Genomic DNA, 17,942 nt, shown 5'->3' with positions numbered 1-17,942 from the left:
TTGGCTACCAGACCTCATTCCATTGATGGAACAGTAGTTGAGCCGAAAAGAGCCGTAGCCAGGGAGGAATCTGGAAAACCTGGAGTTCATGTTACCGTGAAAAAAAATGTTAGTTGGTGGAATTAAAGAAGATACTGAGGAACATCACCTTAGAGACTACTTCTTGGAATATGGAAAAATCGACACAATTGAAATAATTACAGACAGACAATCTGGTAAAAAGATGGGCTTTGGATTTGTAACTTTTGATGACCATGATCCAGTGGATAAAATTGTATTGCGGAAATGTTGTTGTTTAGTCGTTTAGTCGTGTCCGACTCTTCGTGACCCCCTGAACCAGAGCACGCCAGGCACCTCTGTCTTCCACTGCCTCCCACAGTTTAGTCAAACTCATGCTGGTAGCCTCGAGAACACTATCCAACCATCTCGTCCTCTGTCGTCCGCTTCTCCTTCTGCCCTCCATTTTCCCCAACATCAGGGTCTTTTCCAGGGAGTCCTCTCTTCTCATGAGGTGGCCAAAGTATTGTAGCCTCAACTTCACAATCTGTCCTTCCAGTGAGCACTCAGGGCTGATTTCTTTTAGAATGGATAGGTTTGATCTTCTTGCAGTCCATGGGACTCTCAAAAGTCCTCCTCCAGCACCATAATTCAAAAGCATCAATTCATTGGCGATCAGCCTTCTTTATGGTCCAGCTCTCACTTCCATACATTACTACTGGGGAAACCATAGCTTTTACTATACGGACCTTTGTTGGCAAGGTGATGTCTCTACTTTTTAAGATGCTGTCTAGGTTTGTCATTGCTTTTCTCCCAAGAAGCAGGTGTCTTTTAATTTCGTGACTGCTGTCACCATTTGCAGTGATCATGGAGCCCAAGAAAGAAAGTAAAATCTCTCACTGCCTCCATTTCTTCCCCTTCTATTTGCCAGGAGGTGATGGGCCCAGTGGCCATGATCTTCGGTTTTTTTGATGTTGAGCTTCAGACCTGAAGAAACTAAAATTGACCAATTCTATGAAGACTTACAACACCTTCTAGAAATGACACCAAAGAAGGATGTTCTTCTCATTATAGGGGATTGGAATGCTAAAGTAGAGAGTCATGAGTTAAAAGGAACAACTGGCAAGTTTGGCCTTGGAGTTCAAAACGAAGCAGGGCAAAGGCTAATAGAGTTCTGTCAAGAGAACAAGCTGGTCATCACAAACACTCTTTTCCAACAACACAAGAGACATCACATGGACATCACCAGATGGGCAGCATCGAAATCAGATTGATTATATTCTCTGCAGCCAAAGATGGAGAAGCTCTATACAGTCAGCAAAAAGAAGACCTGGAGATGACTGTGGCTCAGATCATCAGCTTCTTATAGCAAAATTCAAGCTTAAACTGAAGAAAGTAGGAAAAACCACGGGGCCAGTAAGATACAATCTAAATCAAATCCCTTATGAATACACAGTGGAAGTGAGGAACAGGTTTAAGGATTTAGATTTAGTGCACAGAGTGCATGAAGAACTATGGATGGAGGCTCGCAACATTATACAGGAGGCAGCAATGAAAACCATCCCAATGAAAAGGAAATGCAAGAAAGCAAAGTGGCTGTCCAACGAGGCCTTACAAATAGCGGGGGAGAGAAGGCAAGCAAAATGTGAGGGAGATAGTGAAGGATACAGGAAATTGAATGCAGATTTCTGAAAAATAGCAAGGAGAGACAAGAGGGCCTTCTTAAACGAGCAATGCAAAGAAATAGAGGAAAACTATAGAATGGTAAAAACCAGAGATCTGTTCAAGAAAATGGGAGATATGAAAGGAACATTTTGTACAAAGATTACCATAATAAAGGACAAAAGTGATAAGGACCTAACAGAAGCACAAGACATCAAGAAGAGGTGGCAAGAATACACAGAATAATTATACCAGAAAGATATGGATGTCTCATACACCCCAGGCAGTCTGGTTGCTGACCTTGAGCCAGACATCCTGGAGAGTGAAGTCAAATGGACCTTAGAAAGGACTGCTAATAACAAGGCCAGTGGAAGTGATGATATTCCAGCTGCACTACTTAAAAATTTAAAAGATGATGCTGTTAAGGTGCTACACTCAATATGCTGGAAAACTCAGCAGTGGCCAGAGGATTGGAGAAGATCAGTCTACATCCCAAGCCCAAAGAAGGGCAGTGCCAAAGAATGCTCCAACTACCACACAATTGCACTCATTTCACACATTAGCAAGGTTATGCTTAAAATTCTACAAGACAGGCTTAAGCAGTATGTGGACCGAGAACTCCCAGAAGTGCAAGCTGGATTTCAAAGGGGCAGAGGAACCAGAGACCAAATTGCAAACATGCGCTGGATTAAGGAGAAAGCTAGAGAGTTCCAGAAATAACCTGTACATTAAAATAAACAGAGGCGTAAGTAGACACATTTAGCAATGCAGTGTATTTTAAATATATGAACTATTTTATTGTATACTGCTTCAGTGACATTTTCGGAGGGGGGGGGAATCTTGCCCAATAAACTTCAGTAAAATTCAGGACAAGCAGCTACTAAATGCGTTTCATCCTAAGGAACAACAAGTGAAAATTCATCACATATTTTCAAAAATATTTTTCCTAAACAGAAAGACTACAGCTAAAGATGAAATAGTTGTACATATGTTCGTTCAAAAAAATACCATTAACATTTGTGGAACATAGTTACTGATAAAAGCAACAGGGGGTCTTAAAAACCAACACATTATTATAACGTTATTACTATTGCCAGTCAACTTCCTGCAGAATCACCAGAATTTACTGAATCTGTCTTGGTTGGGGGTTTTGATGCCACTTTATTTCTTCTTAGTTTCCTTTTTAAGAAGTTCCTTATCTCAATTTCAAATACATACAGAATATATGCCACAAAAATAATGCCTCCCATTAAAATAGTCGTCATTGAAGTGATAAGAGAGTTTCCTGGGAATGCCAGTGGAGAATCGTCAATATAAATCTGCAACAGAAAATATTGTAATTCCAACAGTCACTTCCCTTTAAATTGACTATTGTTCACCCTGTTGACAACAAGATAGTGAAACTGGTCTAAGTGATAGCGAAAGCTGGCATATGCAAATCTAAGTGGTGGGGGAAGAGAAGCAGTCATCTGAGTTTACAGGGAAAGCAATTTGGTAAGCATTGCATGTGGTTTGTTGCAAGATACTGTATTATATTGTACCTCGTAAAATAAAATACCCAGAAAAGTATGGGCTAAGAAAGTATGGCTCTCTTTGTTAAGCATAGGTTTTTCCTTGTATTCTCAGACAATCAATTCTATGAGGGAAGGCTCACAGTTCAGTGGTAAAGCACATTTTGCTTACAAAAGGCCAAAGGTTCAGTTACTACTACTACTTCTACTTCAGAAAGATTTGGGGTAGCATGGCTAGGAAGGAACTCTCCCTGAAATATTGGATAGATGCTGCCAGCCAGAGCAGACTAGCCTTCCCAGACATTTGGGACTCCCATCCCCATTAGCCCTTTGCAGTCCCAAATCACCTGGAAGGCATTAAATTGGAAAGGCTGGAGCAGAAAGTTAACCTGGCCCAGATTATCCAAGTGACTCTATCAACTCTTGTTTGAGATGGCAGCCTTTCCATGGTCATATGTTTGGCACTGGCAGGCCTGCCAAGAGGGCAGGGGGCATATCCCAAACTCTGAACTTTAATTAAAAAAAGCCACATACAATTAAGTTTCTAGAGCTTGTACAACAGAAGTGACAAAGCAAAATCTTCAGGCACCATTCAAAGCTATTGCTTTGTGAGCTTAGAGGCTACTCCTGCCTTGCAGTGTTTTTAGTCAATGACCGAAGTCACAGTTGTGCTATTTAAATATCTGCTGGGCTTCTGTCACTAAAGAGTACTTGCCTCAGTTCTGAGCCTTGGCATCCAGAAAGACATTCATATATACAGGATGAGTCCTTTAAAAGAGGCCCCGTGGATACAGAGTACACATGTTCCACGGGGCCTCTTTTAAAAGACACACCCTGTATGAGGCTATATATATATGCAAAAGCTCCAGTCTGCTTTAGCTTCCACTTCTGTGCGTTTCCCTAAAGTGTCCTTCTCCAGTCCAGTCCCCCTTGCACCCGCTAATTCCTGCTGTTCTCTGGGAATGTGCTGAAGTAAGGGCTAAATATGTGGGAACATTTTGTACAATCTCGTATCCTATTTTATGTTTGTTAATTCATCCTATAGTATGGTGTAATTTGTGTGTTGTTTTTAAAATGAGCCAATGACAATACCTGAAATTCGTCAAATAAGTTACAAAAGGAGACTCCAGGAATAGTTGATACCCTGAAATGGAAAAGTTCAGATCCCTGTTGGAAAGGGGGGGGAAAGTTGTTACTAATATGCAGTAACATTTGTTTTCATTTTTTAAATTAAAACTGTAATCCTTGGCTATTAATGTGATCTGGTTGCCGAAAGAAAATAAGTGTTTTGTATGACCTGAACAGAAATATAGATATGGCTGGCTGAACTGCAATGTGGCACATGATGCAATATTGCCTCAATATTGCTGCTCCATTTTTAAAAAAACCGATTCTCTTAAATGTCATAAACTATAACCGAAATATAAAGTGTTCATGTTCACTTGAAATATTTCACAGAAATAATGTGCAGTACCACGTAGAACAGACAGGAGCTGCTTATTGAGAAAAGCATCTTACATGCATTCAATTGTTTGTATAACTACAGCCTAAAAATCAGTGTTGCTAGCAACTGTGTTATATCCTTGGAACAGAAAATTTCTGAGATTTTGAATTAATATGCAAATTAAAAAGGTAAAGGTACCCCTGACCGTTAGGTCCAGTCGCAGACGACTCTGGGGTTGCGGTGTTCATCTCGCTCTATAGGCCGAGGGAGCCGGCGTTTGTCCACTGACAGCCGGGTCATACGGCCAGCATGACTAAGCCACATCTGGCAAACCAGAACAGCGCACGGAAATGCCGTTTACCTTCCTGCCAGAGCAGTACCTATTTATCTACTTTCACTTTGATGTGCTTTCGAACTGCTAGGTTGGCAGGAGCAGGTACTGAACAACAGGAGCTCACCCCGTTGCGGGGATTCAAACCGCTGACCTTAGGCTCAGTGGTTTAGACCACAGTAATAATAATAATAATAGTAATAATAGTAATAATAATAATAATAATAATAATAATAATAATAATAATAATTTATTTGTACCCCGCCCATCTGGCTGGGTTTCCCCAACCACTCTGGGCGGCTTCCACAGAAACCAAAAATACCATAAAATCACACATTAAAAACTTCCCTGAACAGGCCTGCCTTAAGATGTCTTCTGAATGTCAGGTAGTTGTTTATCGCTTTGACATCTAATGGGAGGGTGTTCCACAGGGCGGGCGCCACTACCAAGAAGGCCCCCTGCCTGGTTCCCTGTAGCTTTGCTTCTCGCAATGAGGGAACCACCAGAAGGCCCTCGGCGCTGGATCTCAGTGTCCGGGCTGAACGATGGGGGTGGAGACGCTCCTTCAGGTATACTGGGTTGAGGTTGTTTAGGGCTTTAAAGGTCAACACCATCACTTTGAATTGTGCTCGGAAACGTACTGGGAGCCAATGTAGGTCTTTCAAGACTGGTGTTATGTGGTCTTGGCGGCTGCCCCCAGTCACCAGTCTAGCTGCCGCATTCTGGATTAGTTGTAGTTTCCGGGTCACCTTCAAAGGTAGCCCCACATAGAGCGCATTGCAGTAGTCCAAGCGGGAGATAACTAGACCACAGCACCACAATGTCAAATGAATATTGCATGGTGGCCCAACATGTGGTCCCAGGGCTGCATGTAGACCTCAAGGTTTTTTTCCCCACCCCTCAGCAACATCTGATGCCCCCTCCCCAACCCTCGTGCTGCCTTCTCTAAGTACACCGACAAGTCAGCATGGCACCAACATTCCTCTGATGAAAATCAGGACGTATGTCTTTTGGTGCCATGCTGACTCATGCGAGAGCGCAGCATCACTGCAAGCACTGGCGCATCCTCTCCCCAGGGTCAGCAGTGGCGCTGGAGTAGGTAAATGGGACATTCTAGGATCAAATCAGAAGCTGGGGTAGTTTCTTCAAATTCCGGGATGATGCAGGAAAATTGGGGCACCTTGAAAGGTTTTGAGTACTCTTGTGACCCACTTTGTTTGAAAAGTTGGACCACCCTGGTACAAAGATTTTAAGGTAAGAAGAGTTTGGGTTTAGGGTTTGGTCTTTTCGTTCAAAGTACAGTGTTACCTCTGGTTACGAACTTAATTCATTCCAGAGGTCTGTTCTTAACCTGAAACCATTCTCAACCTGAGGTACCACTTTAGCTAATGGGGCCTCCCGCTGCCGCCATGTCGCCAGCTCGCGATTTCTGTTCTCATCCTGAGGTAAAGTTCTTAACCCGAGGCACTTCTTCCTGGTTAGTGGAGTCTGTAACTGGAAGTGTTTGTAACCCAAGGTGTTTGTAACCTGAGGTAGCACTGTATGTATTTTCTCTGGCACTTACAGTTATCGTTATAGATAGGCCATCTGGATTATATAGTTCAGTTTTGAGTCTGTGCTCCAAATATTTTTTCATTTTTAACATACTTGATGTTTGATTGGTACCTGAAAAAACAGTTAAAACAGTCGCAGAGTGGTAGGTTTGAGTTTCTTCCTTCTTTTTTACATTTCAGTAGGGCCTGAATACAGATGAATAGCCAGATCTATTTCTCATGAAATGTAAAAGTAAGAAAGGTATCAGAGGCACAGCATGATGTATTAGAGCTGCACAGGGTCTTCTACAGCGGCTTTCCAGAGGTTAACAAACAGCAGTGCTTTTTTTCCAAAAAAAAGTTTAGGGGTACTCTCATTTTTCTACTCATATTGAAATACTGCCCCTCAATGAGGCCAAACTTAGATTCACAAAATGTTTAGGGTTATGCGTACCCCTGCATCCCCCCAGAAAAAAGCACTAACAGTGATTACTGGTAATTATCACGAGTGGGTGAAAAAGGAGGGGTGTGGGCAAACATTCATATGAAATGTTGGTTAACCTGAATTCTTCTTTGTTGCCACCATAACTATTAGTCATGGTAAAAGCTAGCAGGAGAACTAGAGGAGGAAGAACAGCTAGGGGGAAGGGTAGGTAGGTAAACCAATGGGTTGTGTTATGCTTGTTTCAGGCCTTAAGGGTCTGTGGGTGTAATAGGTTTTGCATGCAGAAAGAATTGGACTAGATTCAAATCTTTCCACATCAAGTCTTCCCTGAACTAGAACCTGCAACAGCCCCAGCAGGCATGGCCAATGGATAGGGATGATGGGAATTCAGCAACATACAGGGGACCAAAGGTTCCTCACACCTACTATAGGGCAAGAACGAGAGCCTGAAAATACATTGACGACAAGTATTTCCAACAGAACCTCTCCGATACGAAAGATAATGATGAATCCCAAGATTCTTCCGCTCCCTACCTGAAACTTTCCAGTTGGTTCTGTTGTTGACTTCTACGATTGTGATAAAATAAGGAGATGTCAGATTTACAGAGCGACCCTCATCCTCAATGGTGAAATAGAGAGGAAGCCTTGATACTGGGAATTTCATTCGCAGGGCCTGGCAATGAAACATATATAGAAATCACTGACATTAAAATGATGCCTGCATGGATCGATGTGGAATGACACAAATGTAAGTACAGTGGTACCTCGGGTTAAGAACTTAATTCGTTCCGGAGGTCTGTTCTTAACCTGAAACTGTTCTTAACCTGAGGTACCACTTTAGCTAATGGGGCCTCCTGCTGCCGCTGTGCCGCTGCTGCATGATTTCTGTTCTCATCCTGAAGCAAATTTCTTAACCCGAGGTAATATTTCTGGGTTAGCGGAGTCTGTAACCTGAAGCGTATGTAACCCAAGGTACCACTTTATTTACATAAGCTGGTTTAGTTCTGCTAAATAGGAAGTCTGACTTACAAATTGGTAATGAGCTGAATAGAATAGAATAGAATAGAATAGAATAGAATAGAATAGAATAGAATAGAATAGAATAGAATCATAGAGTTGGAATAGACCTTTAAAGCTCTATAAGGCTTGGGAACCCAGTACCTTGAAGAACCATGGGAGTCTTTAGAAATTCTCCTTGGCATGGTAGAAAGCAGCCAGAGAAAGGATTCATTGGTTATGACGCCCCATTTGCAGAATTCCCTCCCCAGAGATGTTTGCCTGCCACAACATTGTCATCTTCTCAGCACTAGCTAAGGGTATTTTTATCTTCTTAGGTTTCTTAATGTACTGTTATTTTTATATACTTTACATACTGGATGTAATGGTTCCAGGATACTATATAACTCCTCCGAATAACAAACAAAAAGCTGCACATGTAGGCATAGCCCTTACCTTCTCCTTGCAATCAGAAAAGGCAACAGAAAAGGACAGCTTCATATTTTCTGTACATCCACATTCGGAGCGGTTTGATTTGCCAGCACATTGCTTGTACCGTCCAGAATTCTGTTGGAAAAGTAAAGGGACCCCTGACTGTTAGGTCCAGTCGCTAACGACTCTGGAGTTGTGGCGCTCATCTCGCTTTACTGGCCGAGGGAGCCAGGGTTTGTCCGCAGACAGCTTCAGGATCATGTGTCCAGCATGACAAAGCCACTTCTGGCGAACCAGAGCAGCACACAGAAACGCTGTTTACCTTCCCGCTGCTTGCACTTGATGTGCTTTCGAACTGCTACGTGGGCAGGAGCTGGGACCGAACAATGGGAGCTCACCCTGTTGTGGGGATTTGAACCGCCGACCTTCTGACCGGCAAGCCCTGGGCTCTGTGGTTTAGACCACAGTGCCACCTGTGTCCCAAAGAAGGTATAATCAAGGTAATTCTCAACTGTGCTTACAAAGTAGACCAACATATGCAATGGAAATCATTTGGCCTCTGAATCAGTCTATAGTTTTACAACTATCAGTGGACTGGAGAACCCAGTGCGTTCAAATTTGGTGGAAAAGGTTGTCAGAAAGAAAGGGAGAGTCAGGGCAAAGAGAACTATGCAATAACTCTTGTTCCTTAGTGAACAGGAAGTGTGATATGCAGTTGGGTTGAAGAGAAGCATTCTCTTGAGCAAGAGACAAATGAGTTGAATGGACATTGGGGCTCTTGGGTAACAGCAAATGATTTTGCAGATGAAGTTCTCTGCCTGCTTTTCAGCCTTTCCCTTTTTCTTCTCTACACTCTCCATATTCTTAAGCAGCCTTGATACTGTGGACTTTGAGAGTCTTTAATCAGTTGTAAAATATCATTATCTTGAATATATGGAATAGTGCAAAAGGAGCTATGCATACAATCCTCTACTGCCTCTTGTTGATAGAACAGGAAAACATGGAGGATTGTAAAATGGGGTGAGGCAGTAGAGTTCACCTAGGGCAAAAAAAGGAAATGCTCATATTGACTGCTCTGGGTGCTTCAAATTGTTTCCATAGCTCCTAAAGTATATTTACCTTGAGTGTGTGGAAAGTAGTTGGGCAATTGTGTCAACATATGTTCTGATCCTGATCTGTCCTATTACTGCAAAGGTTTGGCAAGTGATATGAGGTGGCAATGAGGTGGCCATAAAGTTAAAACATAAGGATTTGAGCCCAAGTTTTCAGGTTATTTTTCTCAGAATAGTATGTGAAAACCAGCTATTTATAGTGGGAAGAAGACAGGTGTTGAGTCTATAGTATGCGCAAGCAGGATGACTAAGTTCTGGGGCAAATTCTATAGAAATGCTCATCTGGAAGTTGAATTTCAAGATTCTCCTCTTAATTAGAAATCTCTTTTCTTAATGTGTGTATGTGTATGTAAAGAACATGCAATAGCACAGAGTGCAAAATGGATAGCAATTTTGGACTTCCGGGTTAGCGCCAACGGCTAATGGCGGATTCCCTCCGAGCTTTGGAGGGAATCGGCTCCGCAGGATTCGGGTGTTGCCGCTGCGGCAACACGGGGACCCTTAAAAATCACAGGCAGGGAAGCCTGTGAACCTGGTGACTCGGCGGGCACCATTTGCGCTCCCCGACCCGTGAAGAAGCCTTTTTAAAGGCTTCGGAACAGGGGATGGGGTGAGTGGCGCGGTGCTGAGAGTCTACTGCTTCTCCTGCGGAGTGAAGCCGCATGCCATGGTCGGAGAGGGCTGACTTCTTCTTGTGAACAATTGGACTTCAAAGTAGCAACCCGTGAGTAGTACGGAAATTGGATTTTTAAAGAAAAAAAATTTTTTTTTGAATCAGGCACAATCGGGGAAGATGCAAACAGGAAGTCCGTCTCCCCGTCTTGTAAATAATCTAAAGCAAGGACTAGCTAACTAAAGTCAAGAGGATTTTTTCCCTTTTATTGGGTAAAAGATATTAATTGCACGATTTGGCAATTTAAGCAATTTTACTGGAGGATAAGAGCTAATTTTTGGAGCTGAGGCGCCACCCCCCCCCCCAGACCCGGGAGTGATCCGTGAGAGAGCCTGTTGGAGAGATATTGAAGAGTTTGACAGCTGTCAAATTAGCTGTCAAGACGGAAAAAGCGAACTTTGTTTTCTATTGTCTCTGCTGGTTATATTTGTTACAATTGGGGTATACTTTGTCGAAAACAAGGAAGAACTGACACAAACTAACTTGATTGTTGGATTTGAACTGGAATGAATACTAAGTAACCAAAATCCCTCTAGAGGGGGTTTTGGGACATTACAACAATGGTTGAAGGAGGCAAAACTCAAGCTAACTTGGACAGAGTTTTCTTTCTCTTGGGAAAGTTACAAGGCCAAATTGATGTTTTGGCTACCAACATTGCAACTCTGGACTTAACAGTAAATAAGTTCATTGAATTTGATAAGGATTTGATCCAGGAAGCCCAAGCAGCTGGACAAGAGGAGAAATTTGAGAACTTTGAGAGTGTGGAGAAAGAGACACATGTTGTTTCTGAGGAAAAGGAAGGAGGAGATATAATGTTGCAGATGGCAAAGGAGAGCCAGAGGCCTGACATGATGGTTATAAAGGAAAATAAGAACTTGATGATGAAAATCTGGTCTGAATCGGAAATTGAAGAATGGAGAGATCTCTCTCTGTGGAGATCTGAAGACCCAAGGATTACAAATTTGATTAAGGTGAAAGTTGGAGCTTTGGGGACATTTGGATTTGAAAGGAGTAAGAAACAAGATTTGGGCTCCACTTTTAAGCATGGAGGTCTGGCTGGAAGAAACATTGTCCTCATCGGGCTAGAGCATCTCCGAGATCTGGTATTTAATATCGAGGACTATCAAAAACCGGCAGAGAGGAACTGAGAGACAATTAAGAGCCTCGGACGTGAGATCCCCAGGCTGATAGTAGATTAAGACTGATGGACATTCGTTGGGGATTGAAACCGGGAAAGGGGATGGGGTGGGGTTTGGGGATCCAAAGGGTGTATAATTATAATTCTTTTTTTAATCTTTATTCTGTTTTGTTATATGTATGAAAAATGGGGAATTCGTGGAAGGGAATTTGGGTCGACTTTAGAAAAAGTATTTAAGAATGAGTAGTGATGTATAAATTTTGCTGTTTATAAGGTAAAATCGTTTTTTTATAATGAATCAAACATAAAAAGGTTAAAAAATTGGGGATAAGAACTTGTTGAATTAACAATTTGAATTGGAATATAAGAAGGGGAGGTGTGGGGAAGTCAGGGAAATATGTTATTGGAAAATAAGGATTGTAAACTGTATATGTTTTTAATTTTTCTTTTTTCTTTTTGGCTTTTTAATCTACTAAAATGGAAAATCTTCAATAAATATCTATTAAAACATTCAAAACAAAACAAAACAAAACAAAATGGATAGCAATTTTGAAAAATGCGCATTCTCAAATTCTTACAGGAGTAGCTATGAAGACTTACTTTTGAATTTGTAAAATAATCCCTCAGTTTAGGTTTGCTGGGGTCAGCATTATAGAAGTTTTCTGTGAGTGGAACAGCAATTCCCAAAACAGATGGTGGCCTGTAGTTCACCTGTATGAAAAAACAACACAATTTAATGGGGAAAATTTATTGATTATTTGAAGAATTTTTGCAAACAACTTAAATCGTTAGTGGGACTGACATAAAAATGTGCAGTGAAAATAATTTAAATAAAATACAAAGGATAAATAGTAAATAGATATGAATTGGATATGCAGTGATAAAAGATAAAACATAAGTAAGCACAGAAAGGGGGGTCAATGATTTGATATTTTCTAATTGGTTATATAAATTTATTTGTATGATAATCTTTGTAAATGAAAAAACACTTATTACCATACACTTATTACCAGCAGCACAGATTTCGTTTTTTTTTTTAATTATTAAGGCTTTATTAATACAGATGAAAGAACAAATTTAAAAAGCAAACCAATCTAAATGAAAACAAAAAGAGAAAGAGAGAGAGATGCAATCCTCTCTCAAAGGTAGATCTCAAGCCGTGTCTCACACATAAGGGGATGGTTCTTCCCAGTTCTCACCTGGGAGCTTCCCTTCTTCCAGCCTCCCACCCTGGGAGACCTTCTCTTCCCTGCCTCTCACACAGGGTCCTTCACCAGCCAGCCCTCACCTTCATGTGCATACACCCCCTCATTGACCCAGAGCAGAGGACATAAAAACAACACCACCAAAAGCAGGACCAAGGGAAGGCAGGGAAAAGAAACATGAAGATGAAAATAATAAAAGAGTGGGGGGGAGAGAGAGGGGGGAAAGGAAATAAAAGGGCTTCTGATTCAAATATCCTGAGAAGACCTCTGCAGCCCAGATGTAATGAAGGGACGCAGAGGGCATAGCACTGCACATATTGGAAACTCCCTGATGCAGTCGCCATGGGCGGAGGCATCTCTGTCTCTTTCAAGATGTATCTGAATTTGGACTTAAGAAACAGACGTGTTTTGGAAGAAAGAGAATGGTAACCTGTGAAATGAATCAGGCACTGAGTGCCAAGGTTTGATATGAGGAGAACTCTCATTATCATAACTGGAATGCTACGTGATTAAAGGGGAGCCTTTGCTCTCTTTTTTTACATTATTTTTGCTTTGCTATGGATCGGCAAGCCTTCACTGAAAAAGAATCAAATATTTATGGAATGAAATTACTAATGGATTACAACTATATAGGGAATGCAAGAGGGATTCAAGAAGAACTTATAATTTTTTTTTACGGAGTGCTTGAAAGAATAGACTGTGCGGAATACTGTGATGATTGGTAACATTGCCAACTAAAGAGAGCTCTAATTCTGATTTATTACGGTTTTGGTGAGACGCCAACTTGTTAGAAAAAACAAGGAGATAAACACTGGAAGTTAATCAGAAGTCACGGCCGGACCCTGGATTGCTTTTGGTTTCAGAGAGGCAAAATGGAGCTTACCTACGCATGAGTTTTCAATGGAGGGGCAATGTTGAAGAAAATTGACTGATTACAACATTAAGGAAAAGAAGAAGGTAAACAGATACTTCACACAGCTACAGAATATAAATTCCCTCTGCAAGTTAATGGATTTGGATTTATTAAACACGATTGAAAGTCATCACATCAGTGGCTGCTAGAACAAAGGATTAAGATCGGAATTGTGGAACTTGGACTAATTAAGAGAATTGGCGCAGGATCAAGGAATAACATCAACACCTGATATCTAGAACACAGGATGTTTAATTCGGAACTGTTTAGTTGGCTCTTTTGATTGTATTGTGATTTGGCGTGATTTGCCATCGAATTAATGTGGCCTCCATAGGACTGTTATTAATGAAACATTTAAAAAATTGATTTTTTAAAAAAGACAGTTGGAAATGTTGACCCTGCCTTCTATCAGAAGATAAGTTAGCTTTTACCTTTCTGCTTCACTGACACAGATGCCAGAGAGTGTAGCGATGTCCTCAGCATCGCTCTCTGTTTCACGGGCCACACTTAAATCCATCCAACTCAGGAGTCTTGTGCCTGGGTATGGCTTTGGAACAATGTATCCCGGGGCTTCATAGAACAATGGGTACATCTATGCCCTTCCCCTGTTCAGAACATTTAAGAAAGGGTACGAAAGAATTCTAAACTAAAATGTAGGATTTAGGATCCTTACCGGTAGCTGCTTTAAAAGTCTGGCAATCGCTGAGCCATTTGGTTCAGCGCTGACATCCTCAACTAGCCAGTCCGAAGGAGAGGTTTTAGCAGATAGAACATAGTGCATTGCTTTAAGATAGGAGCAGGAATTCTTCAGCGTTAAGATAAGAGTTAACACTTCACATCGGAGAGATCCCCTTGCGATAATCACAGCTATGGTGCTTTTACCCTAGGGATGTTTATGAAAAAGCATAACATTACTTGGTCTCCAACATAGATGAATATAATTAGCTTCTCATCATAGGATGGATCTACACACAGGGGGGAAACCCACCATAAATAAGTCAGAAATTAAATCATTATAACAAAAGAAAACAAACACTATGGAAAATCGCAAAGAATTTTGTTTGTTTGTTTTTTCTCCAGCACTATTTGGTGTTGCATGTTTATAATGCATTTAAAGCGCTGTTTTTCGACTAATGTAGCTGACTCCATAGAGCAGGGGTCAGCAAACTAAGGCCTGTGGGCCGGATAAGGCCAGAGGGGCTCTTTAATCCAGCCTGAGGACCCTGCCCGGTCAGTTCCCATGCTAAACAGGCACAGCGCGGCGATTGACTTCCGCGATTGGCATGCAGGTGGCTTTGGATTGGCTTCAGGAAGCTCCCGCAGCCAATTCGAAGCCACGGACGCCTTTGGGCGAGCAGCAACACTGGGCAATTGAGAGCCATCCCTGGTTTCCTCAGCACACAGGCGGCGAGGCTTCAGATTGGCGAGCGAGGCCATGGAGAGAGAGGCCTGTGGGCATGTTGTGGGGCTTCGGCCGGAGCTTGGCATGCCTACTGGCCCAGACCTGGGAAGCTCTTCCAGAAACGAGAGGTGCCACCACCGCTACTGGCTCTCAACCACCGCCGGAGGAGGTAGGAAAGCAGGAGGAGGGGAGGGCCTGGGGGAGAGAGAGAAGCCCACCTCCACCATTGTGTGTGCGTCCGTGTGCACATGCGTGTGTGGTCCAACCCTCCAGAAGATTTAAGGGACAGTGAGACGGCCCACTGGTAGAAAAGTTTGCTGACCCCTGCCATAGAGCCTTATCCATGCAAGCATGGCTGTTGATGTAAGGCATTTGCATTCATTTCACCAGCACAGCATGTGTGCATTGTACGTACTAGAAGAATTCCAAATTCTGTCGTCCATTGGAATAGTTTTAAGAATTCTCGTATGACAAATGCCTCTCCCACAGGAACATTTTAAATATTATTAATCTAATACTCCAAAACAAGCCTATGACAAACAATATATTCATACCAAGACAAGGGTCACACATCAGGTAAAGTTAGCTGGGACTGGGCCCCATTCATAACAATAGAACTACAGTAGCTATCTCTGCCTTGCTTTGCCTCTGTGTGTGACGGGCCTTTGATGCTCCTGGGTGATTTTGAGAGAACTTGGATGGACCTGTGAGATCTCACAAGAGCACTTCAGGGCTTCTGGAGCCCAGGATGCTCATGAAGGGGTTCAGTTCCAATGATTTGAGTGTAACACTATGAGTGGCTAGTTTTTATGTCCAGGATCCAGCCTGTTCTAGGTGTTGCCAATTAAACGGCTCAGGACTATAATACCTCAAGGACCGCCTCGCCCTATAAAAACCAACCAGGACCCTACAGTTTTAACCTTAGGCCCTTCTGCATGTGCCTTCTCTACAAGAGGTCTGGAGGGTGCCATCACAAAAGCGGGCCTTTTCTGTGCTAGCTCCCCATTTGTGGAACGCTCCCCCTAGGGAGGCTTCCCTGGTGCCTTCATTGCATATCTTTAGTTGCCAGGTGAAAACGTTTCTCAGGCGTTTGGCTGATTAACATTTTATAGCTTTTAAAATGTGCTTGTGCTTGTGGGAGGGGGACTGCAGGCCCATGCGCAGTGTGCCTTGGGAACTGGGAAGTAAGCAACAAAAACGACATGAGAAGAACTTGGAAATAAATTGGCCATGAGGTTTTGGAATAGGCATTGGGTGTGTATCCCAAATCATCCTACCTGACTGCTGGATGATTATTCACAAGGGTCAGTCCTGGGTTAAGGGTCCCCTCAAGATGCTGGTAAACTAAGCTGACAGCCCCTGGCCACTGAACGGAAGTCCTTTGGCCCATCACCCCCACCTCACGTCATCTGGACCTTCGGATTTCAACCCAGACGCCTTTACCAGGGTATCCCGAGATTTTTACATGTCCAACAGGAGAGGCTCCCTCTCACCCCCAGGTTACACTAAGTATCCAACCCAATGCCTTTTCCCAGCACACAAGCTGGCCCCTCCCTGCCAGCTCACCGCCACACCTACTAACATCTGCAACCAATTCCCATCACATCTAGCAACCAAGTCTCATTAATCTACAATTTCTAGGGTTCTGTGAGGAAAGCCATAGCGTAAACTGGTCTAAAACCAACATAAGTTTGTTTTGTACAAAAACATGGGGAGAAGATTTTTGGAGCATGAATGCACATTAAAGCTGTTTGTACTCTGAAAAGAGCTGGCAGCATGTTACCTTTTCAAAAAATCTACTATGAACAGTGATATCGATTAAATTGCTATTGTTGTCGTCAAAATAAATGTTCGTGCTCACATCCAGTAGAGAAGGCCTTCCAATTGCAATGTACATTAGCCTATTATGAAACACATTATACGCTGTGGAAGGAAACAACAATGAGAATGATGTTTATTTCCAATATTTCTTTCCTGTAGAACAACCTCACACAAAAGGAAAAACTTAGCTCCACTCTGAGACTGCAGTTGGGTTGAAAAATACTTGAGGATTTTGGCTGATTCCAGTGTACCCTTACTTCATATACATCTGTGTGCATATACACATCAAAATGAGAAATCCATATGAAAGATCTACAGGCAGGATGGGAGTCAATAGGATAAAAATATATGTAAAATACATTTTGTTGAATTTCAGTTAAATTATTAGAGTGAGGATTATAACTTATAAAGAGTTGTATAAAGATCTGTAGGCAGGATGGGAGTCAATAGGATATCCCGCTAGTTTCAAAATCCATATGACATATACATTTTGAAACAAACCTTTCTTCAAAATGAAGGGGAAGGTGTTCAAGTGGTTGGTAGGTGGCTACCTCCAAGCCCTGATTTTCTAGGCCCATTCCAGTTGGGTCTCATGCCTGGTTCTGGCACAGAAACTGCCTTGGATGCCATGTGGAGTGACCTTTACCAAGACAGATATGGAGGGGAGGTGTGACCTTCTCGGTTCTCTTGGAGTTCTCAGTGGCTTTTCAGTACCATTCATCATGGTACAGTCAAACCTTGGAACTTGAACGTTGCCGAAAGTTTCAGTTCCTGAACACCAAAAACCCAGAAGGAAGTGTTCCGGTTTTCGAATATTCCTCGGAACTCGAACATCTGTCCGGCTTCCACTTGAGTGCAAGAAGCTCTTGCAACCAATCGGAAGCTGTACTTTGGAATTTGAACGTTTCGGAAGTTGAATGGTCTTCTGGAACAGATTACGTTCGAATTCCGAGGTTTTGTAGAAAGCATCTGACAAACATAATGAATAAACAGATCTGTTCTGAAGAGTTTATACAAATGGGATTACTTCATCGGCATTTAATTTAACTAAAGGTGCTTGGCAGGGCTCATCCTGTTGTCATTTTTGTTTGTTCTAGCAACAGCACTATTAGCAATCAAGATGAATTCCTTGCAAAAAAATAACATATTTTCCAATATACCATCAATTAAGGATCGAATAAGCAAATTGAAGGCATTTGCTATTTCAATGGCTGAATTAATACATATAACAAATTGGACTTCTCTTTGGGTATACAGAAGACAGTGCCTGGCGTGCTCTGGTCCATGGGGTCACGAAGAGTCGGACACAACTAAACGACTAAACAACA

The 17,942-nt window shown here is 42.2% G+C and overlaps 1 protein-coding gene across 7 annotated transcripts in view; it reads right to left on the bottom strand.

The window, feature by feature from the left end:
• Positions 1-2,430: 2,430 nt before the first annotated feature.
• Positions 2,431-17,942, bottom strand: part of LOC310706022 (cation channel sperm-associated auxiliary subunit beta-like) — a 45,345-nt gene continuing 29,833 nt past the window's right edge. For all 7 annotated transcript variants that reach the window (XM_083501328.1, XM_083501329.1, XM_083501326.1 and 4 more), the window contains 8 exons: positions 16,577-16,716; positions 14,065-14,274; positions 11,874-11,984; positions 8,375-8,485; positions 7,457-7,595; positions 6,510-6,610; positions 4,263-4,337; positions 2,431-2,978 (listed from right to left, as the gene is read on the bottom strand). In XM_083501328.1, coding sequence (XP_083357454.1) covers positions 2,757-2,978; positions 4,263-4,337; positions 6,510-6,610; positions 7,457-7,595; positions 8,375-8,485; positions 11,874-11,984; positions 14,065-14,274; positions 16,577-16,716 — 1,109 coding nt within the window. In that variant the 3' untranslated portion in view covers positions 2,431-2,756. The remainder of the gene's footprint in view (positions 2,979-4,262; positions 4,338-6,509; positions 6,611-7,456; positions 7,596-8,374; positions 8,486-11,873; positions 11,985-14,064; positions 14,275-16,576; positions 16,717-17,942) is intronic.

This window comes from Podarcis liolepis, assembly GCF_965112155.1.
Source record: "Podarcis liolepis genome assembly, chromosome: 1".
NCBI classification, from domain to species: domain Eukaryota; kingdom Metazoa; phylum Chordata; class Lepidosauria; order Squamata; family Lacertidae; genus Podarcis; species Podarcis liolepis.
Note: the sequence above shows the minus strand (reverse complement) of the source record. Positions and strands in the feature narration are given on the sequence as shown.